We start from the raw sequence: 22,687 nt of genomic DNA on the forward strand, positions 1-22,687 counted from the left end.
GGGAAGATTATAGATTCTGATAACACAATCCCTTATTGTGCATTAAGCTTTTTCAACCCGATCTTGAACAGTTTGTGTCACGCGGAAAGTGAATCTGCGGCTGTGCGATATAGATTGAGTTTAATATGAATATCGTAGTTGAGATCTCAACAATGGCACGGGACAAGATATTTACTAAATCAAAGGGAAGAGAGGTCATCCAATGTCTCCGATGATTTTGAGCCTTGTACTCCTATCCATTACGTTGTACCATGTATGCAAGCCACCACAAATCTCGAATGTTTCTCTTTAACCTTGTCTAAAATCAGCTGCAGTTTGCTGTCTCGGTTGATCTACTATATCTCTCTCGCCTTTGCACAAGGTATCTTATAGTGATCTACTCATTATATCAGCTACCTATCTAGGAATATAGGTACCACCAAGTGCGACCTGGCCTGTGAAAACATCATGGACGAAGCATATCTCCACCATTACCTCTCCCGATCCCGCTCCGAGATCCCTTCAAGTTGCAGATCATCCGCAGCCGCAAAACGCCTACAACCCATCTGTATCCACACCGTTAGCCCTGCGCAGATAAACAAAGCAATGGCGGCCTCGGAGCGGAGAAAATAAAGGGCTCGGGGGGTATTTCGGTATATTTACCCAATGGAGATTTTAAATCCGAAATTGGATCTTAAATCCGAACCCCGTCCCGTCACTGCCTGATTGGGATGTCTCAAAATAATGTCGGGCCCTCAATTGATGTCTTGAGGTGAGAAAGGAGCCTTGCCGTAGATAGCTAAGCTCCTTTCTCTTCCATTCTGTCCTCCCTCTCTCTTTTCATGGGAAGGCAGCTCTATTTCTTTGCGAACTCTGCCATATCCCCAACATAATAACTATTTTGTCACAACACGGACACGTTCTCATGATTTTCAACTCATACCCTACTTCATCAATGAAGGCTTGAGTGTACACACCATGTTTCGCTCACTACTGGCGATCACTGGCAGACGCCCGAAATACATCTTTCCCGAAGTCGATCCGAAAGTCGACGGAGACGACTGCCGCACCGACTGCAATGACTGCACCGTAAAATGTCCACAAAACGTCAAGATTGACACCACTCTTCCAATGTACGGATTCATCAAAGAGTTCCACGCGCACATACTCGTTGCCACAGGCCAAACAGATTGGATTCAGAAGGTCGAACAAGAGAACGGGAGTTTAATGAAGGCGTTCAAATCCGACGCAAAGTCCAAGCACGGGGTTTGTTTATTTGATCTGGCAAAACCTTGGAAATATACTAATTGCGTGCAAAAAGCGCCTCATGATCTCCGCGTCGAACCTTACCCCACCGGGTGGAGAGGTGCCTGATACCTCTAAGACAACAGTTCTCCTACTACCATCATTTACCTTGGTGGATGACGTCTCTTACTCGGATGTCCAGCACGTGGTCGAGACGTTCATTGACGTGGCAGCGGGTACCCCAACCCAGTCCATCAGCAGTCCACGATTGAGTTCCCGACCATGTCCACATGACTACGTAGTCCTGCTATGCTCGCATAAGCGGCGTGATGCGCGCTGTGGGATTACAGCACCATTAATCAAAAAGGAGATGGAGCGACATCTGCGCGGACATGATCTTTACCGAGATATGGATGATGAGCGCCCTGGTGGTGTGGGGATTTATTTCGTCTCGCACGTTGGAGGACATAAGTTCTCTGCAAATGTGCTGGTTTATCGGAAGAAAGAAGAGCAGATGATCTGGTTAGCTAGGGTCAAACCGGAGCATTGTGAGGGGATTGTGAAGTACACAATCCTGGAAGGGAAGGTCGTGCATCCGGATTCGCAGCTTAGAGGAGGATTTGATAGAGTTAAGGGGCTGGCAAGCTGGTAGTGTCTAAACCAAAGTGCTGGAGTTTAGTCTTCATTGATTGAAGTTTCCTTCCAGAAGAAGCAATAGCAGCCCGCTGACCAGGACTTTTCGTCCATACCTTACCCCACCTACGAACTGCCCGCTGACAGACCGAAATCTGACACCCTCGCTATTAGGGCGTGTATTACCAACATTGCCCCGGCGAACTAAGATATGGCGACGGATTAGGGAGTAGAAAGCAAGAGCTGGTGAGAACGGATTTTTGACCAACATACTACATGTAATGTAACTAATGAACCACAAGCTCGTGCAAAAGGGCACACGATCCATATCAACTATGTTGTACTCAAACATAAATCAATCTTAAGAATGCAAAAGCCCTGACTCCTTCCATGTCTGTATATACTTCCTAACTAGTAACTCATCAATGCGCCACAAGTTCCTGAGAGTTCCAGGATGCTCTTTAGTGCAAGCCGTGTCTAGAATTATTCCACCCCATGACATACGCAAGTCTGTCTCAAAAGAATCCGCCAACCTAGCTGTTGGATTCTCCGAGATTAGACTAGGTGGAAATTGGCGCACCCAAGGTAGCCTTTTTAGATGTCTTTTAGAAGTCTCTTTAGATGTTCTTTTGTTAAGATATATCGTTCTTCCCCTTCTCAGCCACCATTAGTAGGTAGATCCGGAAAAAGGCGGGAAACGGCTTAATTTGTGAAATCGACTTGTATAACCTTTGACTCAACCTTAGAAACCATCTCGGCTGCCTATTCTTTGTAATGAAGTATCATTTCTACCCATGAAGCTAGTGATACCAACCACCACAAGTCTAGTGGGCTCGGAATAAAAATCACTTAGTAAATCATATCTCAAAACAGAAGAAACGAAAGACTATTCTATTTCAAGCGATAGACGGAACGGGTTATAAATAATAGTGAACTTCTTTCAAACAGCATTCCGTAGCAGATCCTTTGCACAGACTTCACAGACAGGCCGCACGAAAGTTCAACTACCATCTGACAACCTTTGTGGGGAAGTACTCATCAATGAGCTCCATGTAGTAAGGCTGTCCATTAATGTTCATGTTAGCATACGTTCGCAGTAGAATCAAAATACCGAAGGGGTGAGCTTACCTTCAACTTCTCTGGGTCAGGGAGTTCGTCACTCTTGCTGTACAGATCGTAAGGGTTGAAAGCCCTAACAGCTTCCAGCATCTTATGATCATGTTCATTCATCAACTCTTGGTACGCTCCCTCCCGGTGCCACGGGTAGAACGAGTGGTACCGAATCATTGCCAGACCCTCCTCGGGAATTGTAGACTGGTCTTTGACAATGTGGTAGAGGTACTCATCGTGGCCCCAGCAAAGCATAACGTTGTCCAATCCACAGCCAGGAGAATAGATTCCAAACTTGGTGCTGTAAATCTCGCTGTTGTAGTCCTCGTTGTTCTTGAAGGACTTGTTACCGAAGATAATCCTATCGTCGAAAGCACACCCAACCGCGAAGGTATCACCAACAACATCCCACTGTCCCTTGGCACCGAAGAAAAAGAGGAGTTTGCCGAGATCGTGGATAAGGCCAACCAGCTGCATCCAGCGAGGCTTTCCTTCTTTGCGGATTGCTTCGGCGGATTGCAAGAGATGGGTCATCTGGGACTCGGAGGTATCGGGATCACATTCGTCGATGAACGTGTTCAGCTTTTCCATCGCCTCCCAGACAGTCATGTGTGCACGAGTCTTGTTTTTGAAATCGTTGCGTGCTTTCAGGTTGTATGCCACCGTCTGAAGGGTGTGTTGCTGGGCGTAGAAGTTCTTGACTTGGTCACAAGCATCGTCAAACTGACGAAATCCGGCTTTGTCTTTGGACTTGTCGAACTCAGATTCATCGTAAAGGCCCTTGTCTTGCTGAATGTCCGTCTTGTAGACATTGACGGCATCAATGTTGTCAGACATTGCCTCAAGGCTGATTGGGGCGGATTGGACTGCGACGGCCATATTTGCGGACTGGTGACTCTTCTGGTCTTGTGGTCTTGTTTTGTTTTCAAAATCTGTGGAAATTTGATCTTTCGTTCTATTGCTTTATCAAAGGGTCCATGGCGAGAAACTTATAGTCTCAGTTCAGAGATTTATTGAGCCATTCCCGGATCGTATTTCCGTGGTGAGAAAGTCGTTTCAAATCGAGCCCTGGTTATTGATCGGTTCTTGGCTTCCGCTTCCTATGTCATTATCTCTGTCGATATATGATGATCATAGTATATCGTTGACCAGCGGTTTAATGTGGAAAGCGGATTCCGTGTTGGCTAAATTCGTACACCGGGCGTAGCCTCTTAGGTTCTAGATGTCCAAGAAATGGAATCTGCCAGTCGCTTTCAAGGCTCAAAACACAATCGGTTGATACTATAATGCTCATTTCCCACACAGTTCTGGATGTGTTGCATCTAGTGAGAACAAGGACTTGCAGATTATTGTCAGATAGCAGTTCATCGGAACTTGTTGGGTCTACTTGACGAGCATTTTAAAAATATCTAATGTTGTAATCACGCCGGAAAATCAACAACTACGACGCCGGTTTCACTCTTGTTTATTGCCATGAGATAGCTTTTACCATTTAATATCGTCAATTATAGAAATTCTGTCTCTCGTCAAAGACCTCGATCTTCTAGAGAAGTGCAAACAGCTTGTTATCCTCTGGGTCGGCTAGATCAGACCCTGAAAGTAGTGGTTTCCGGGATACCTAGGCGTCTGATGCGCGGGACTTTGCTAAGCACATCGTTCACCAAGTCCGGAATCGGGGAATTCCAATGCTATATTACTGTTAATATATATCTTTTCAATTCAGGGCTGATGATAGGTGAATTAAAGATAGGACCCATGGACCAAATGCGGGATGCCCCACACTAAAACAACCTTATCTCCCGGCCTCCATTTTCCGAAACATCCATGGACGGACGTATATTATGGAGTCATCTTGCTCCCGAGGTCAAACACAACTTCGGAATTATCAGCGAGTGGTTTGTCTGAGAATTCATGCTTCATCTCTCGGTACCCAACAGAATGACTCTTTCTTGCATAATACCGTTTCTTAGTTTGGTGGATCTCATGCGTTCTTACTCGGCTGCTACGGGCTTCTCATAGGCAGGTTCGAATTTTTGCTAATTCCAGGTGTGATAATATCCCAATACCTAGCCACCCACCTAACAAAAGAGACGGAAGACACGCTCCAGACAAAATTGTTTCTTTAGCTTCCATATTCGTCATGGCTGCGAGGTCATTCATTGGGCGTTTAACTATATGAGACAAAAAAAAAAGAACCCCGGCACGATGATCGAAATATCAATCTTGTCCACCATCTCGGCGCGTCATGCAAACGAAGTGATATGCACAAAATATTGCTCTATGTGCTTGAGGATCAGAGATGTTTTGCTTTTTTGAATTTAATGTTCAGGCCGTTCCAGAAGAATAATATAACTAACTATAGGTTGCCCTAGAATATAAGCAGCATGCTCAAACAGAATTCCCTTATTTTCTATGTACTGCGCTTTTTCAAATTCTCGTTCTTTCCATGGATATCCAAAAAAATCTTTGCTTTATCATTTCTGGTCTACGAAAACCCTGCTTTTTCCGATTCGGCGAATTGCGGCCTTACATCTAAGGCATATATGTTAGTTATAAATCCGGCCCCTGGTAACGCCGAGCTTACAATCCACCTTTCCACATCCATGGATGTCGATGTTGTCATTGCCTTCACAGCAATCTATAAAAGAGCCTCAAGCTCGGACGAAATTCTCAACCAAAATTCCTCATAGCATTAACATAAATCATTGAGACAATTTCCCCTCACATCCTCTCAAAATGTCCTCAACCAACAACATCGCATTCACCGCCCCGATCAACCCACCAGGCGCAACACCCGTTGTAACTCCCGAACAAATATGGAACGGCCTCCTCCTCAAGATCCGCTCCGCAGAGACATTCGTTCCAGGAGCGATCCAATCCACCAAGGTCGTCAGTGAATCCGTCGACCCATCGACCGGAAACCCCGTCACCGTTCGCGAAGTCCTCTTCCGCGAAACACAGAAAATAGTTCAAGAGACCGTCACAACTTTCAAGCCTACCCGCGTAGACTTTGAGCAGCCGGGCGGAAGCAAAATCAGTAATGTGATCAGTCAAGGAGCTGGTGGGGAGCTATACATGACGTATATCTTCGAGTGGAGACACCCCGGTGTTTCGGAGGTGAAGTTGGCGGCGCTGCTCGAGAAGGAAAAGAAGATGAGCCAGATGGCGGTTGAGGGGACAATCAAGGTGTTGAGGCAATTGGTTGAGGAGAAGAAACTTTGAAGTAGATAAGTGGCGTGAAAACGCCGTGCTTGACCCACGACATCATGAATTCCACATTCGGCCCTCGATCATCTTTTCGGTAAACTCCACCCCATAATCACCACATCTTTCATGTAGCGTATTCTCGGAGTAATGAGTTATCAAAGCTTTCCTTCTGATAGCCCTTTCGCCAGTCATACTAGAAATCAGCAAAGCAGTCGTGGGCGAGTCGAATCGTTTCCTCATAGCATGCGTCTCCCATACTAAATTCCTTGAATATCCAGACACAGACGTAATGTCATCTAAGTCCAAATGACAGAAAAAGACAACTCGTTTCTTGACACGGATTAGTCGAATGGCCTGAGCCCATTCCTTGCGCGTCAAAGACAGAACATCAAGCTCCAGCTCTATCAGTCCCTCACACAGTCTCAATAAATTCCAGCAGCTCTTCATATCATCCCATCCATTCCAAATCGGATCCCGACACCGCGGAAATGTACTAGGGTACTCATCGTTGTTGTAAGCATGAATAGGCAGAAACGATATCCGCCTTAGCCACGATCTCACTTGTGGACGAATGGCAGTCAAGAATCCCGTTAGGAGAGAGGGGTCCTCAAAGGCAAACCAGTTTTCCGACCAGAAGACCGGTGCAGCGTCGTTCCAGAACCGCTTGCTGGCGAGCAGAATGGCTAAATTGTCACGCCTTCCACATAGGCATGGTAGAAACCTCATGCACGGAATCCCCTCCACGTTTCCGTTCAGGTCCCAGTAGCAATTATCACAGAGATAGGCGTTTTTATGGGGTTGTGCCCATTGGCTCCGTGCTGGGGACTGGAATATCGGGACTTGCGGCTGCTTCCAGACGTAGCTATGGCAGTTTGCACATTGAGGGCCTTCTCTGTTCCAGGGATCTGGATCTGGGCCTGGCCTTATTCGGAGCAGAGGCATTTTGCATGGGTCTGAGTGATATAGATCAAATTTGCATGGCTGGACGAAAAGTTTGCCGTAAATGTTATTTCTTATTTCTTGTGGAAGGGAGAAGAATCTAAACTTCCAATGTTAGGAGTAGAAGTTATAATAGTAAAAGTTCATACCTCTTGAAAAGGGGAGACTCTTCATGCTCCCGGGGCTCTATGAGATGTGTCTCCTGTATATGATTTGCCTTTGATCTTGCTTGTCGGACCCCTTTCGGTGTGAGATGTAATTCTCGGCGTCGTGTATACCGGTGGAGTTTAGGTTCCAAGTCAGGTTCTGAAGATGATTTCGCCATTTACTTGCAAATTTCAGAATACAATACAGATAACTAAATCATTCAGACATGGCTAACCATGTAGAATTATAAATTCCGTCAAATTTAGTCTGGGGCCTAATATGACTCCTGAGAGCACGTCACAGTCAGCTTTCAGCCTCGCGGGGACTCAAAGAGGAAATGGTTACACAGAGCCTGTGGCGCAGCACACTACATACACTACCTAGGTACTCCGTACATACTGGTGAGAACAAAGGGGAATATTGCATTATGACTCATTAAACGCTTTACCTAGGTACGATTATTTTATTCAAACATTAGGAACCAGCACCTTGCCCTCAGACACGCTAACAGCAGTGCCCGTCAGCACAACTTGTTCAATCTTCTTGTCGCCATCCAACGTAACCCCAACACCAATATCACTCCGGCGTCCCATCTCAACACCCTGCACAACATGGTACTGATAATTTTGACCAGCCTTGCCCTCCGTAAGCGTCAAGTACGCCGCCAACCCACTAGCCGCACTGCCAGTAGCGGGATCTTCCAAAGTTCCCACGATCATCCTGGACCGAATGACCTTCTTCTTCGAAACACTATCCTCAACATCCCGAACAAAGAAGTACACACAGATCCCAGTCCTCCACCCTTCATCAAGATACTCACCAGAAACCAGCTCACCGCCGGTCGCAGGCGTCACAGCAGCTAGCGCCTCAAGCGAAGGAAGCTCAACAAACACCTGACTCATTCCATTGACAATGGAAAAGAGCGGGAAAGTAACATCCGGCCGCGTAAAGAACGGTGCCAGCGTCGGGTGCAGCCTAACCAACTCCTTCAAACTAAACCGCCCAGCGTGGATATGCGTATTGTGCGCAATATTCGCAGCGACGTATTTAGTCTCGCGATTCTGGACGGAGATGGGGATGTTGCCGGACTTGGTTGTGAGTGTGGTGACGCCATCGCCATCCGCGGGGTCAGCTGAGAGGCTCAGGAACCAGGAGGCTGCGCCAATGGTGGGATGACCTGCGAAGGGGAGTTCGCGGCGTGTGGTAAAGATGTCGATGGTGCGCTTGCTTTTCTCGCGTACTGGGTGGACGAAGATAGTCTCCGATAGATTGAATTCCCGTGCGATGGTTTGCTTCTGGCTCTGTGTTAGAGCGATTGAGTCATCTTCTGGGAGGAAGACTACTGCTAGCGGGTTGCCAGAGTAGGGTGTTGATGTGAAGACATCGAGAGTGACGAATTTGAGGTGAGTCATGTTGGAATATTGGGATATTGGGATATTAGAACATTGATATGTCGCGGATATCAATGGGGATGTCGGATGGCTTTTATAGTTGCACAATCTGGTAAGCTGCCCCTCCACTTTTCGCTTTGACTCACCATCAAACTTCACACTACATTTGGAATAGTCTCATGCCTCTAGAATAATTGGATTATTTAAACGACTGGATACCGAGTGGATTCGGATTATGACCTTTGCATAGTGGACATACAATGAACCTCTACACTCGTGGGAGAACAAAATCCTCCGGCATACCCCTCCTATTCCCCCATACCTTCAGTCCCTCAATCAACGCTCTACTAAAGCCAGGATCATACTTCAATCCATCATCCCCAGAACTAATCCTCCCCCTCCACAATGCCCAATTCTCAACCATCACCCCCTCCGGTGCACGTAAAATGCCAACCGCCACATCAACTATCCCCGGCCGGTCGGTACAGCTATAAAACACCGTCGCACCACATGTCCCACAGAATGTCCGTAGTACCTCTTCACTAGACTTGTAACTTTTCGACGACCCGATAATCGAATCTCCCAGTGGAGAAGGAGATATATGATCAACCGGAACGAACATCCAAGCTATGACATTCGAGCCATCGACCAGACGACAATCATCACAGAGATCAAGAAGCGCAAGCCACTTGCTCGTGTCCCTTGACAAAACCCATCCCTCGCTCGCAGGACTAGCCAGGAATTCCTTTCTAGGACGGGCGATAGAGAACGAAACGCCACCGCAGTGACATTCAGCGCGCAATTCTTCATCCTCGTTTTCAACTGCATCTGTTCGGATGCTGTCTCCGGAATTGCTAACGTCCAGTGACGTCTCGGGGTTAAAAACATCAAGCTGGCGACCACCAATATGCGAGAATATCGCGGAAAGCCCCCCATCAAGCGAGGAGTTCGTAAAAGCATGTGAGCGCATCTCCCATAGACCCTGGTTTGGCTCAGTGAAGATAGCCGTGGATATCACCCAGCCCCCGTCATCGTGTGACTTATCCCCGATGTGGCAGCCGCAGGTACTACAGAAATGCCGCGTTCCCTGGGACTCGGCGTGGTTGTAGGGTGTCAGGTTGTCTATGCTGGATGGAACGACGAACTGTGGTATTACGTCTGCTGGTAGCGGGGCGTGGAAAATACATGGTGTGCCATGGGTGTAGCGACAGACGCTGCAATGGCATATGTGGACTTTGAGGGGGAGGGCGACTGCGGGAATTGTTATGGTGAAATGGATGCTTTGGCAATGGCACGCTGCTGTGAGAGTCTTGTTATCGGCCATCTTGAAAGTTGGTACGAAAAGATGGGTTCCCTGCGACGGAGCAGAGGTCAAGTGTGGGGAAGCTCGTATTTTGTATGCTTCATCAAGCACGGACCTTGGCTGTCTCGGTGACAGGGCAGATAGGAAATATTAGGTCGTAAAATTGTTCTCATTGAGTTTAGGTATCCGATGCTTTACAATTCCGTTCCCATCTCAATGCCAAACGCCTCATCAGGTCATCATAATCGAAACATATCACCAATATTGAAGTGAAACCACTATTCAGAGTCACTCTCAATCACAAATCCACCGCGCATACGTCTCCGGGCTGAAGCCACAGGCACATCTTCCTCGTCATCGTCTACAGCCTCAGACTCCGTAGCCTGGGGCTTGCTCGGGGGATCACGAGTAAAGGCGAAATCATCATCAAAGGCTAGATCATCCTCACCCGATGTGAGGGGAGTGTCTTCGTCCTCTCCAGCGCCGTGGCTAGTAGAGATCTCCTGCTGGGAGTGAGACGACTGAGCGTCAAGTTCCGCCATTAGAATATCGCCGTCAGCATCACTCTCAGCGCCGCTAGCAGCAGAACCAGAATCGCGACGTTGTCGCTTCGATTTTGCAGCCGCAGATGTGCCGGTATCGCTAGTTCGCTTGCGAGCGGCAGACTTCTTCCCTTTGCTTTTGCTTGGGGGTTCGACAGTGGCAGTGAGCATGGCCTTCTTGATTTCTTTGGCCTGTTTGACTCGCCGCTCTTCTTCAAGCCGGAAGAACTCTTTATCGGCTTCTTCGTCGCTTTCTTCGTCGCTGGCATGGATGAACAGATCACTCTTGATCTTCGCTTGGCGAGAAAGTGCGTTTGATAGACGCGCATCACGCCGCGCTTCTATGATTTCATCGTCCAGTGGCTCCCTTTCAGTAGTGGCCTTCTGCTTCTTCTTCCGCTTCTTCTTAAGGTCATCCAGCGCACTGGACTTTGACCGCGGATTCGCCGGGAATAAAGGACCATCGGGAATGTCCTCGCCTTCGGACTCGGATCCGAAGTTGACATCAAGTGTGCTTTGGTTCATGTTGCCACGACCTATTCCTCTGTTCTTCGGTTGGATGTACTTGCGAGGATCATCATTTGGATCTCCGGAGAGTGGGTTTTGAAGGGATTTCAAGATTTGAGAAATTATTTCACGCAAGTCATCGGGGTTGAGGGAGGCCGGAACGACCCAAGAGGCACCATGCACATCTTCAACGCCAAGTCGCTCGAATCCGACGACATTCATAAGCAGACGTAGCTTTGCGTTCGAGAACATGGCATTCTGAACGAACTCGTTTTTGCCTTTGACGGCTGTTTCTTTGTTAGTGTCAATCGAGAAACAGGGTATTGGGGGAACATACTAATCATTGGATTGGGAACGCTGATAGTCTCGGGGTTATCGGCGCGACGGGCTTCTTCTTGGGTTTCCCAATCCTCTCTTTCGGAGGCTGCGGAGCTCAATACATCCTTAATCCATGTTACCAGATCTGCTCTACCATCGAGAACAAGAGCTCCAATCACAATGTGTAGTTTCGCTTCCTTTGCGGTTGCATCCGTCGATGTAATCACAAGGTCCGGGGGGGGACGCTTATAGGAGGAAATAGTTTGCTTCTCGTGCCCATATTCAAGGTAGTAGACAGTTGAGCTGATCTTACTGAATAACAGTTCAGTGATCAAGGCGGGGCGCTGATCAATCTTCTTGACCAGTCGTCGGATTATTTGCCGGACCAATTCTTCCCATTCCTTGAATACAGACTTGCTTGAGTCCATGGAGCCCGGGCCTTTGATCATACGATAGAAAAGGCTGATAATGTCCACACGAAACAGCAAGACAGTCATCTCCTGCTTGAATGCAATCCGGTAGAAATAGCGATGGGCGCGTTTGAGCTGCTCAGAGTTAAGCTCTCGGTAGAATCCTGTGAACGCAATAAAGGTATCCACGCAGTTTTGGTTGCAGAACTTGGCCGCGAATCGCTTAAAGTCAAAGTTGCGTTCCTTGATGGCTTGGGCAGCTTCCTCCATGTCTTCATCTTCAGAGTCACGCTCCTCGTCATCATCTTCTCCCTCTTGCTCGGCGACTTGAGCAGCCTTCTTTTGCCTTTTCTTAGCCTTTCGCCGAGAGCGGATTTGCATGTCGGCATTGTCTTTGGAATACCGTTCCAGCATTCGCAGGAACACATGTGCCAATTCCGTGCAGGCATCTAAATAGCCAAAGCCTTGGTCTTTGTACCCGCGCACAATAGCAAGAATCCGGTCATGGGTTGTTTCTTCATAGAAAATTCGGTTTTGGATGTTCTCCGCGATTTCCTGATCTTCTTCGAGCGGCGACACTGCCATTTCCTGGACAGTCAATAGAATCTGGGTGAAACAACGCATCTGAGCATTGAGGTCTTCCCATTCCTTGTTGTCCAGGCTACTTTGCATAGCCCGATTCAAAGAAATGAACATCTCTTGGTTCAGGACGCCAGCGACCAGACCATAACTATCGGGTTCGATATCTTTGGTTCTTCCTCCATTCTGAGCCGTGCGATGGCGAAGCTGTCGAGCCCGTCGTACGCGCTCTGCTTCCAGGAACCAACCGACTGTGTAGAAGAACTGGCGATGGTTGAGTGGTACCACACGCTCGGCTTCACGCTCAATTGCTTTCCGCACATGGGTGAATAGAGGGTTGAACCCAGAATCCAGGAACTCCTCCACGAAAGTCCTTAGGTTCTTAGTTGCCTCGGAATTAAGGTGAGCTGGCATATTGAAGTTGTTGTTCTGGATCACATCATCTTGTCTGCGACGAGGCCGAGGCTTATTCCACTTTTTGCTCTCGTCCATCTTTTGTAGTGTGGTCTGGTCGTCGCGCAAGACACCTTGTCCAGAGACAGTAGACACCTTCGCATCGTCTCGCTTGACCCAGATCATTGTACCGAATCTTCCATGGCGTGTAGGCGCATTCTTTGCGTATTCCCTCCGTACCAAGGATTCCTTTTTTAGTAGATCGCTGAGTTCATCAGTTCGCTTGGCCGTTCTCTGCTCATCGTCCATGAACAACTTCTCAACGTTGACACCCTTGACAATATGGAAAAGTGTCTCCATCAGAGGAATGTCTTGAAGGTTGAAGTCTTCGCCGACATTAGAGCACATGGTCAGGAGAAGTGCGAATGCATCTTGCTCATGGAAGGCGTTGATTGTCGCCGATCTGGATGTCTCCTCCTCGTCACCTTCTGCCGCAAGTCGGGTATTGGGGGATATGATCGCAATGTTTCGCAGCAAGTACAACATGAGCTTGAGGATTCCTTCGTCTCGGGTTGAACGTTCGGATCGAGGGGTCGCCATGCTTGGAAGGGAAATTCGAATAACTGCGCGAAGGAGATTCAATCCCCCAGATCTGAGGATACCTCGCTTGTATTGCACCTGTGTCTGTTGGATGTAGGGGGTATGACGGTGGTGGTTGACTGTCATCTGGCTATGAAACTCCACAGGCCATGTTAAGGGAACAAGAAGTTCCAAGCACGCCAGTGCAATTCTGGTCATATGCTTGCTATTCTGTCCACTAGCCCACCAGAGCGAGAGGATCGGAAGCAGATCACCATTGATCAAGTTGGCCTCTCCAAGGCACCGCGCAACGTCCATCCGGTTATTCTTTTCATCGTACAATTTCAACCAACGTTTAATGTCGCGTAGACATGCCAGAGCATCATCTCCGAGCACGTATTGGTCGGCATTTTCCCCATTGAATCCTCCGAGCTAGATAACCAACCGTATCAGTGAATTGACCCAAGAGCCAGGCAAAGGAGAAAGTGGAAGGTGAACTCACAGCAGTAACCAGGCCGTAAACATAGTTACGCACGTCTGGGTCCACGACTTGCACGTCGTGTCCTAGAGGAACAACCTCTTCATCCATTGTGGGCTAGTTTGATACCCCATTAATTTGCTTCCCGAATCGAGTTGAATGGGAACGCGTCGACGCGTGTTCGGCTTCGGCGGTTCGGAGAAACTGGATGCCGCCAAAGTGCCGAAGATAACCGATGCTCTTACGCCGGAAATCAACGGCCACAATCACAATATCTGGCAAAATACTCAGATGTATAGATACTTGAGCTTTGGTTTCAATGTGTCTCTTTCGGCCCATCTTCTGAATTATATGGATAGCAGAGAGCCCCATTATTTCTACTCGAGAATTATATCCTCGGCTCTATTTTATAGCCATCTTTCTATAATATTACATGTGGGCAAAGTATTTTCAATGGAAAAGTACAAGGCGGTGGGATATATGCTCCAATGGCCACTGTCGAGTACCAGACAATGACGTCCGAAAGCACGTGAAGTCATAGCAGTATACCGATTTGCTTCCTCTCACTTACCTCCTTCACTCCTTCTGTTAATTTTCCCCATAGCTCGAGAAACCGCTGCAGCCATGATTACCTCTACTATTCGCTTTGTTTCCCTTCGCAGAGGCCCTACGGTGGCCCGGAACTTCTGCTCAACCTCTGCAGTCCGCGCAGCCGAGGTCAAGTCACTGGGCGTTATCGGTGCGGGCCAAATGGTGTGTAACACGAAATATACAACCACGATGCAGGTCTAACAAATTTTAAGGGCTTGGGAATTGCCCTCGTCGCTGCACAGAAGGCAAAGGTCCCGGTAACTCTTGTCGATACTTCGCAGGCCTCTCTGGATAAAGGCCTCAAGTTTGCCGGTACGCTGAGCTCCAATTTGGTTTACTGCAATCGCCTGGAATTATCTGACATGGCATTGGATAATAGATAAACTTCTCGAAAAGGATGTAGCAAAGCAGCGCCTTACTCGGGAGGCGGCTGATGAAGCTCGTGGGCTTATTTCTACCAGTTTGACGCTGGAGGGTCTCTCCGCAGTCGACTTCGTAATTGAGGCTGTGCCTGAGATTCCTGATCTGAAGACAAAGATATTTGCCAGCTTGGCCCAGATAGCCCCGAAGCATGCCATTCTCGCAACAAACACCTCCTCTATCTCCATCACCAAGATTGCCGCTGCCACTAACGCGGATCCTACCGACCTTCAGGCTTCCTCCCGGGTCATCTCAACGCACTTCATGAACCCTGTTCCCATCCAGAAGGGTGTAGAGATTATCCGGGGACTCCAAACATCCCAGGAGACCATGGATACTGCCATTGCCTTTGTCCAGCGAATGGGTAAGGTGGCCTCTGTGTCGGCCGATACGCCTGGCTTCCTTGCCAACCGTATCTTGATGCCTTACATCAACGAGGCCGTGATTTGTCTGGAGACCGGCGTTGGTGGCCGTGAGGATATCGACAACATTATGAAGACTGGCACCAACGTGCCCATGGGCCCCCTCGTTTTGGCTGATTTCATTGGCCTCGACACATGCCTTGCAATCATGAACGTTCTTCACCAGGAGACTGGTGACAGCAAGTACAGACCTGCTGGTCTCCTGCGTCGTATGGTGGATGCAGGTTGGCTTGGCAAGAAGAGCGGCAAGGGTTTCTACGACTATTAGGTGCTGTGCGTGTCCGAGATGGAGAAAAAGCATTTCGATCAAAATACCCTTCCTGCATCATATTAATCTAGATCGCAATTTGCTGAAAATAAATATTGATTACCTGCCCTCATCCATTCTCTAAGCCTGACCCTCCAACCAACAAGGTTCACCTGCCGATTCTGCTTGCTCCATTGCAGCGACCACTGTATTAATATCAAGATCCCCATCTGTATCCAAGTCTTCATCCTCGATACCACGTGGGGGACATTCGCATCGGCCGCGTTGACCACAGAGGTAACTTATTTTCCGATTAGCGTTAATATTTTGCCTAGGACCTGCACGCATGAACGTACCAAAACTGATGCCCACACCTACAAATGATGTGGTTACATCCATCGATCTTCTCCACCAAATATAGGCAATTGGAGCATCTCTGCCAATTATTCTCCTTTGCCAGTTCCAATGTCGCCTTCGTCTCAGAGTCATGGCTACACGACCAGCCGAGGTGGAAAAGGTCCCCACACTTGGGGCAAACCTTTGCCCGGCAATGAGGACAAACACAATATCCTAACCGTGCCTCCGAGCTCCTTGGGGGGATCCATCGGCCACATCTCGCCCGAGGACAATACAAGCGCTCTAGAGCGGGGATACTATTCTCCTCCCACCGAATGATATAGCGCTTTTTGTTTCGAGAGCTCATCACCTCCATGAGTGCTTTTGCGGGGATTTCTTGGAAACAACATTTTGCAGGGAACATCTCCGGGCTGTTCAAGGCTGTTGAGGACATTCGTCGGAGACATGAGGAGCAGAATTGGTGTTCACAGGGAGCGGTTAATAATTTGCTCGTTGGGACCTTTTGGAAGCACCCTGTGCACCTGTGAAGGGTTAACGTATTGCTTTTAATTGGGTTTCGGTTAGCTTTGTGCTTTACTGACTGGCCCACTTCTTCGGTCACTTTCTTGGATACGAATACTCGCTCCAAGTAGTCTAGGAGTTGCCGGATGGACGAACGGCTCTTGGTCATTTTGTTGTGGCTTGGGTAGCAACTTTTGGGGTTGTTACTGGGCCCATCAAAGGGGGACAAGGTGCATAGCCAGTTGTAAGAGTCCGGGCCTGAAAGACGTCCTCTTATATAGAAGTGCAGCGTGCTCCTCATCTTTCAGGCTATATATGGATAGGACACTTAGCCATGGATGAGCAAACACTATTTTCTTTCTTGTTCCTGAACAGCCCATGGTTAATTATAAGATGACGGCTACATTCTAGGGGTTGCTGTCCTGTAGTCAGTATATCAAGTGGTCTTCGGCAATATCAACTTTTCTTGGGAGTCTACCTTATTCTGATGACTGGCAAAGCAGTCATGGAGATGTATTCAGAGTGCTCAAGGTAAGAGCCCTAACATGGAGGTGAACAGGGAACAGGCGTAGATCCATGGATCTGGGGATTTCCCGAACAGGTAAAAACGCAGCTTATTCCAACATTAGAGCGGATAATCACATCGTAATGCGAAGACCACGGTGTTCTAGCCTTGAACTAAATTTATGTATTCCTTCCAAAAGTTTTGTACATTGACCATTGACACTAAAAACTAGGGTATCACTAAATGCTATAAATGCTGTCGATTTCGGCCATCGTTAAAAATTCCCGTACTTAATCCTACAAAGACTGTTCAAGCGACTTGGACCTCATACAAGGCCAGCAAATCGTCGAACAGCCCATCCTGACCCGTATTCTTGATATTCTTGGCGAGTGATGGATACCTTGCTGAGTTCCTCTCTGTTTTCAGCAAGGCGAGTACCTCCTAGCCATGTTGAGTGAACAGGGCTACTAATGTCAGTACTTTCAGAATCAGGATAACTAGATGAATGACTACTCACTCCTTAGCCCGGCGTACTCTCACGACACATTCAGCAGAGGCAATCTGTCGCAATTCGGTTTCCCTGTAAAAAGATAGTTTGTTAGTAGAAACTTCGGCCAATTGACTTTCGAGTACCCACAGTCTTTCCATGAATCCAGGAATCAAAGCATTTCCTCCGACAACGAGAACATTCGCCAAAAAGGCAGAGTGCAGGCCAGTAGGCAGAACCGACAAACTTTGAAGGATCATATCGGGTATACCGGCTGACTTCATACCGATATCTCCGGGGGTGAATAGAAGCTCGGGGACAGCAAAGCGCTCATTACCCAGCACTAGTACATCCTCCGATAACACCTCTGCGCTGAGCCCGGAGACCGCTCCTTTCTTCTTTTTGGCGTGAAGAAGAGGATCATGCGGTCGAATGAAGCCCTTCTTGTTTGCGTTCGGGTCTGGAAGCACATAGTCCAACACAATTCCCTCCTCGGGGCCACTCTGGCGCTTTCGGCCACTTTTCCATGCTTGTTCCAAATCACCAGCAAAGTCATTGCTAACATAGCAGACCGCTTCTTTTACTTCGTTCATAATATATGATTCATCCACCATGTTGTATTGTCTCATTGACACAATCTCCTTCAGGTAGTTTGTCAGGTGTTTGCCTCCAAGATCGAGTCTTCGGATTCCGCGTTGAAGAGCATGGCCTTTGTAAACCGGAGTCACTGTGGTGTGCGAATAGCCAGAATCGACGACCAGTAAGCAATCTGCCGGCAAGATAGATGCGCCGGATGTATTGGAGAGAGGATCGCCGAAGAGAGAATGGATTTCGTTCCATGCGTTGAGGGTTGGACCTATAGAATTCTGGTCAGTACAGGATCATATGCGGCACCAAATAATCGGACTACCGTACCCAAACATCTCGCATATGCCCCAAATCCCCATTCCTCCATAACCATCTCATCAGCGTGGCGTTGTAAAATGGGCAAGGCATTCGGCGCCTCAGTAAGGACAAGGGTAGTGGCTTCCGGGTCCGCGATGTGATAATTCCGATTCCGAGCCGTCGGCTTCCCATCAAAGAAAGACTGGTCCCAAATCTCTCTCTCGGCTTCCCAGTTCACAACATATCCCTTCTCCACCGGACGCCGGAACATAGCCTCATTCCAGTCGTTGACCGTCGCTAGCTGTGCGCCGATAACGATCTTGTTATCGCGGGTTTTGACGAGAGCATTGGGTATCGATGAGCAGGCGGAAACGCTTTCGTCGGAGGCCGGGGCATCAGAAGCGTAGCCGGCTTTGATCATGTACGCGCCATTATCGATAATAAAAGTCTTGTCGGGAAGATACCGCGACGTCTCCACAGGCTGTGTGGGTGTTGCGGGCGTCCTTGGAGGAGCACGAGCCTTTGCTGTTCCCATTATGGCTGGCAATGATGAACAAAAGCTTTAAGCTCGTCAAGCTGGGATGCAATGATGAAGGTGTTTGTCTTGTTTGATATCGAGAATTCATGCTTATGTAATACGGTATTCGGGCTGGACGCCGCTAAGACACGCCGCTAAGGTCTACAGGGCAAGAAACATTTTCACAATTGTCCACCCCGCGGCAAGTAAGGGTTAAGCGGGTCTTTATCAGATAAATTTCCTATCTATATGTATTACATAGGTACACTGGTCTCGAAGCTAGGAGGTGAGATCTATGTTATCAACTATCAACTATGAACTATCAGCGCTGAAACGGGTCGGTCAAATGTATTTCCGAAGCATTGCACGACATTATTCTTTCGTACAGGTGTTGTACATTGAAACCCCCTATGGAGTAAATGTGGCGATATTGTCACAGATACCTTAATACAGAAGGCGGATGTACCAGTAATATCTCATAAAGTGTCCGGCCCCACCACCCGGCAGCTTCGAAGGTTTATTACGGAATACAACGGGCCTTGGAGCTGTCGTTAATTGTGCAGAAGTGAACCAAATCCCGACAAACCGGTCTGTCGAAGTGACTCCACATGGTCAATCCGGAGATCAATAGCTAATTTAGGACGAAGCACCGAGCGCCTTGGACGACTTCCAGGATCTACATGCTCCATACAGAGAACATTTTACAAACATGTACGGAGTACGGAGTAAGACAACCTGGAGGGGCTAACTCGGCTAACCCCCGTAGGTAGCATATTGACTTCTTTCCCCTCCAAAGCATATTGTAGATAAATCACACATTCAACTCGAAATCCACTGACTATTACGAAATGGCTGCGCTTCAAACTATCGAAGTTCCACACCTTGGCGGCATCAAGGCCGGATACGCCTTCTCTAAGGACCATTATGATCCTTCCAAGCCGACATGCGTGCTCATTAATTCGATGTGCATGACCGTGTCTCTCTACCATGACCAATTCAACAATGAAGTCTTGACTGATGCCGTGAATCTTCTGGCCATTGAGCCATTAGGCCATGGCTCGACCAGTTCTCCCTCGGAACACTTTACGTACTGGGATTCTGCTCACATGGCTTTACAGGTCATGGACCACTTTGGCATTCAGAAGGCCTTCGTCCTAGGGACAAGTCAGGGGGGGTGGATTGTGACTCGGATGGCTCTCCTAGCCCCAAACAGAGTAGGTACAAGCCTAGGGAGGACCTCGGCAGTCAATAAACTGCTGATTAAGCCCCAAGCCAAGCCCTGGAGCCAAACCAATAGTACTAACATATGGCTAGATCCTCGGTCTTATGCCCCTCGGAACCTCCATGGATTACGAATCCTTGGATTCTCGGTCCAAGGGCTGCTGGGACCCTGCTGCCAATCTCACGGTGTTTTATGAGAAGTGGACCAGTCCCTCGGCTACGCCCGACTTTGTTGTGGATGACGTTTGGTGCGGACTGGTGGGGGGTATTGGCTTTGGTGCCGCTGCCACCGAAACTAGATCTGCATTCTGGACTCAGACCCTGAAGGATGTGTATAAGGGCGATGAGGGCCGGAAAAAGGTTCGAATGGCGCTCAATTGCCTACTGGAGAGGGATGGGCTCCTACTTCGGATCGGGGATATCAAATGTCCTGTTTATTGGCTACAGGTGAGTCCTATGTTTACCGATGTACATGACGCGTGCATTAACAAATCGATAAGGGGACCGAAGACACTCCTTTTGGGACGATCGTTCCTGCGGAACATATTAAACGTTTTACCTCGTCTGTGGAGGCTAAACTGGTGATGATTGAAGGGGGTGCGCATTACCTGAATGCCACCAACCCAAAGGAGGTGAATGAGGCCCTTCTGGAGATGGTCACCAAGTACAGCCACTAGTATATCGCTATTGTATAGAATTGCGAGGATATGCTGGAAGGCCTACTAACAAATGCCACTAAAGGAGCCAGTCAATAGCTCTAATATTCCAACTTATTTATGCCTTTCTTTTTTTAGGTTTTCGTACTCGTTAACTACATGTGTATCATACTTTTTCCCTTGTTTACTAGTGTACTAGTGTACTAGTACTAGTATAAAGTGGGCCTTTCGTATTTTTTCTTTTTCGATAAGAACCTTCCTAAAACGAATACTCACAAACCCTGCATCCACGTGGATCATTTATGTTAGACGGATCTGCAGGCCATCATCAAGGTTTTTTGGTACTCAACGGTTCCTTAAAAGTATACCTTACTCCGTGCATAATGATACGTCTGTGGATATTAATGATACATAGTATTTGGTCCAAACTAAGTGATACATAACTAATAGTATGTATTAGTGATATCACTGCAGAGAGCAAATGCTCAACCCGGCATGGGTTAACTACCAAACTAAGTTCAGACTCCAAACGCCAAGCTTGTCATTGTCAATTAAAACGTCCAATAGTGGGATTCTTAGAATTGTGCGAGTCGTGTACGGAGTATTCGACACACAATGGGACTTTTCCGTGCATAAACTCAGCCGCGTTCTCCCGTACTCCATACATAAGATTTTATTCCCCAGAATTTGCCGAGTTTTATGTTTACCTCCCTGAGCCAAACCTCATGGAGAGCAATAACCAGGACAGTCTGCAGCAATGGTCTATAGCTACCACAGCCTCAGTCACCGTGCTGGCCTTCGTGTCAGTTTGTCTTCGACTACTCGCCCGTTATGAGCGGATGCAAAAGCTCTGGTGGGATGACTATATGGTCATCTTTTCTATGGTTAGTTCGATTCGTTCCCTCCATTGAATCCCAATCGCATAGTTTCTGATCAAACATAAGTTATGGAACTTCATCGTTGTCGGATTCATCTTCGCCATGATTCATAAGGGAATGGGACTCCATGCAAGCACTATTCCGACAGAAAACGTGATCGTGATCGCAAAGTATCTTGTTGTGGCCGAAGTTCTCTACGTCTTCAACCTGGTATGGACCAAATTGAGCATTCTGCTCATGTACTACCGGATCTTCCGCTTTCCATTCTTCAAGACATGGGCATACATCATTGGAATCTTTATTATCCTTTGGGTTATCTGTATAACCTTTCTCTTCATCTTCATTTGCGTCCCCGTCCAAAAACTATGGTATCCCCAACTCCCAGGACGGTGCATCGACCAAGTTGCCACATGGGTCGCCAACGCCGTCTCGACGATCGCAACCGATGTTGCTATTCTCTTCCTTCCGATCCCACAAGTATGGAAGCTCCAACTTCGAGTTTCGGAAAAGATAGCCGTTTTGATTGCCTTCAGCTTGGGATTCTTGTAAGCCGCTAACATTTCCAAAAACAAAAAGAACCCCCAGTCAATCTAACTTCAACAGCGTTGTCTTCGCCTCTGCCTACCGTTTCTCGGTCCTCTTCAGCTACACTGCGCTTGATTCCTCTTACACTCTCGCCCCAACGGTTGGCTGGACCGCGATCGAAATGTCCGCCGGCATCGTTTCGGCCAATCTTCCCACCATCCGCCCTGCTCTTCGTTTTATAGCGCGCATGCTGGGTATCCACGGTAGAGTTATGGCTCTCTTCAAAAGTACAAACAGAACAACTGCCAAAAGCTCGGACGCTGTCACTCGGCCTTCAGGAGCAGAGGAGTCCACTTCCACCATCATACAGCACAACAAGCATTCGAAACGACATTCTTTCTACCACCTACCAGATGATCCTAACGCAGTAGGGGAACAGACACAGATGGATACCTCGTTTAGGCCGGACTATGATAATACAAAGACCTACACCAATGTGATGGGTTCGAGGGTTGGTGATCATTCTGATGGGGATGAGATTCCCCTGACTGAGATTAGAGTCGACAAAGAGTTTACACGGACTACGCACTGAGGGGAATTATCCTTTGTATTATACTTATATCAAAATTTCGGTTAATGTCACAGGGTGTCATTCTTTACTTGTCTGCTGACGAGTCTTAATATATCCATACTTAGATGTATATTTTAAGGCAAA

General features: G+C 47.9%; 12 protein-coding genes across 12 annotated transcripts; 6 read left to right on the top strand and 6 right to left on the bottom strand.

Moving 5' to 3' along the window:
* Positions 1-957: 957 nt before the first annotated feature.
* Positions 958-1,876, top strand: N7455_000602 (sucrase/ferredoxin-like domain-containing protein; the record flags this gene model as incomplete). The annotated part of the gene is made up of 2 exons (XM_040958007.2): positions 958-1,245; positions 1,301-1,876. 2 exons carry the CDS (start codon positions 958-960, stop codon positions 1,874-1,876), a joined length of 864 nt encoding a protein of 287 aa, XP_040811518.2.
* Positions 1,877-2,861: 985 nt separating this feature from the next.
* On the bottom strand, positions 2,862-3,846 carry N7455_000603 (inositol oxygenase; the record flags this gene model as incomplete). Its single annotated transcript, XM_040958088.2, has 2 exons — positions 2,862-2,918; positions 2,986-3,846. 2 exons carry the CDS (start codon positions 3,844-3,846, stop codon positions 2,862-2,864), a joined length of 918 nt encoding a protein of 305 aa, XP_040811566.1.
* Positions 3,847-5,703: 1,857 nt separating this feature from the next.
* On the top strand, positions 5,704-6,189 carry N7455_000604 (SRPBCC family protein; the record flags this gene model as incomplete). The annotated part of the gene is made up of 1 exon (XM_040958049.2): positions 5,704-6,189. The coding sequence occupies one exon, from the start codon at positions 5,704-5,706 to the stop codon at positions 6,187-6,189; it is 486 nt and encodes a 161-aa protein (XP_040811572.2).
* A 42-nt stretch (positions 6,190-6,231) lies between these two features.
* Positions 6,232-7,116, bottom strand: N7455_000605 (uncharacterized protein; the record flags this gene model as incomplete). The annotated part of the gene is made up of 1 exon (XM_065603835.1): positions 6,232-7,116. The coding sequence occupies one exon, from the start codon at positions 7,114-7,116 to the stop codon at positions 6,232-6,234; it is 885 nt and encodes a 294-aa protein (XP_065462326.1).
* A 611-nt stretch (positions 7,117-7,727) lies between these two features.
* On the bottom strand, positions 7,728-8,672 carry N7455_000606 (PhzF family phenazine biosynthesis protein; the record flags this gene model as incomplete). Its single annotated transcript, XM_040958024.2, has 1 exon — positions 7,728-8,672. One exon carries the CDS (start codon positions 8,670-8,672, stop codon positions 7,728-7,730), a length of 945 nt encoding a protein of 314 aa, XP_040811556.2.
* A 247-nt stretch (positions 8,673-8,919) lies between these two features.
* On the bottom strand, positions 8,920-9,975 carry N7455_000607 (uncharacterized protein; the record flags this gene model as incomplete). The annotated part of the gene is made up of 1 exon (XM_040958101.2): positions 8,920-9,975. The coding sequence occupies one exon, from the start codon at positions 9,973-9,975 to the stop codon at positions 8,920-8,922; it is 1,056 nt and encodes a 351-aa protein (XP_040811574.2).
* A 257-nt stretch (positions 9,976-10,232) lies between these two features.
* tof1 (putative DNA repair protein (Tof1)) lies at positions 10,233-13,871 on the bottom strand (the record flags this gene model as incomplete). The annotated part of the gene is made up of 3 exons (XM_040958013.2): positions 10,233-11,290; positions 11,341-13,714; positions 13,785-13,871. 3 exons carry the CDS (start codon positions 13,869-13,871, stop codon positions 10,233-10,235), a joined length of 3,519 nt encoding a protein of 1,172 aa, XP_040811571.2.
* Positions 13,872-14,339: 468 nt separating this feature from the next.
* On the top strand, positions 14,340-15,573 carry N7455_000609 (3-hydroxyacyl-CoA dehydrogenase family protein; the record flags this gene model as incomplete). Its single annotated transcript, XM_040958118.2, has 3 exons — positions 14,340-14,513; positions 14,564-14,663; positions 14,731-15,573. Coding segments are annotated over 3 exons (1,005 nt in total), but the record flags the coding sequence as incomplete, so codon positions are not given.
* Positions 15,574-15,905: 332 nt separating this feature from the next.
* Positions 15,906-16,115, top strand: N7455_000610 (uncharacterized protein; the record flags this gene model as incomplete). The annotated part of the gene is made up of 1 exon (XM_065603836.1): positions 15,906-16,115. The coding sequence occupies one exon, from the start codon at positions 15,906-15,908 to the stop codon at positions 16,113-16,115; it is 210 nt and encodes a 69-aa protein (XP_065462327.1).
* A 1,013-nt stretch (positions 16,116-17,128) lies between these two features.
* arp6 (actin family protein) lies at positions 17,129-18,710 on the bottom strand (the record flags this gene model as incomplete). Its single annotated transcript, XM_040958080.2, has 4 exons — positions 17,129-17,267; positions 17,321-17,383; positions 17,441-18,146; positions 18,206-18,710. The coding sequence occupies 4 exons, from the start codon at positions 18,708-18,710 to the stop codon at positions 17,129-17,131; spliced, it is 1,413 nt and encodes a 470-aa protein (XP_040811524.2).
* Positions 18,711-19,540: 830 nt separating this feature from the next.
* Positions 19,541-20,590, top strand: N7455_000612 (alpha/beta fold hydrolase; the record flags this gene model as incomplete). Its single annotated transcript, XM_040958058.2, has 3 exons — positions 19,541-19,906; positions 20,007-20,360; positions 20,414-20,590. The coding sequence occupies 3 exons, from the start codon at positions 19,541-19,543 to the stop codon at positions 20,588-20,590; spliced, it is 897 nt and encodes a 298-aa protein (XP_040811493.1).
* A 704-nt stretch (positions 20,591-21,294) lies between these two features.
* N7455_000613 (uncharacterized protein) lies at positions 21,295-22,564 on the top strand (the record flags this gene model as incomplete). The annotated part of the gene is made up of 3 exons (XM_040957974.2): positions 21,295-21,453; positions 21,514-21,992; positions 22,051-22,564. The coding sequence occupies 3 exons, from the start codon at positions 21,295-21,297 to the stop codon at positions 22,562-22,564; spliced, it is 1,152 nt and encodes a 383-aa protein (XP_040811495.2).
* Between the last annotated feature and the right edge of the window lie 123 nt (positions 22,565-22,687).

The sequence above is a fragment of the Penicillium solitum genome, assembly GCF_028829755.1.
Source record: "Penicillium solitum strain IBT 25940 chromosome Unknown utg000001l_segment0_segment0, whole genome shotgun sequence".
NCBI lineage: Eukaryota > Fungi > Ascomycota > Eurotiomycetes > Eurotiales > Aspergillaceae > Penicillium > Penicillium solitum.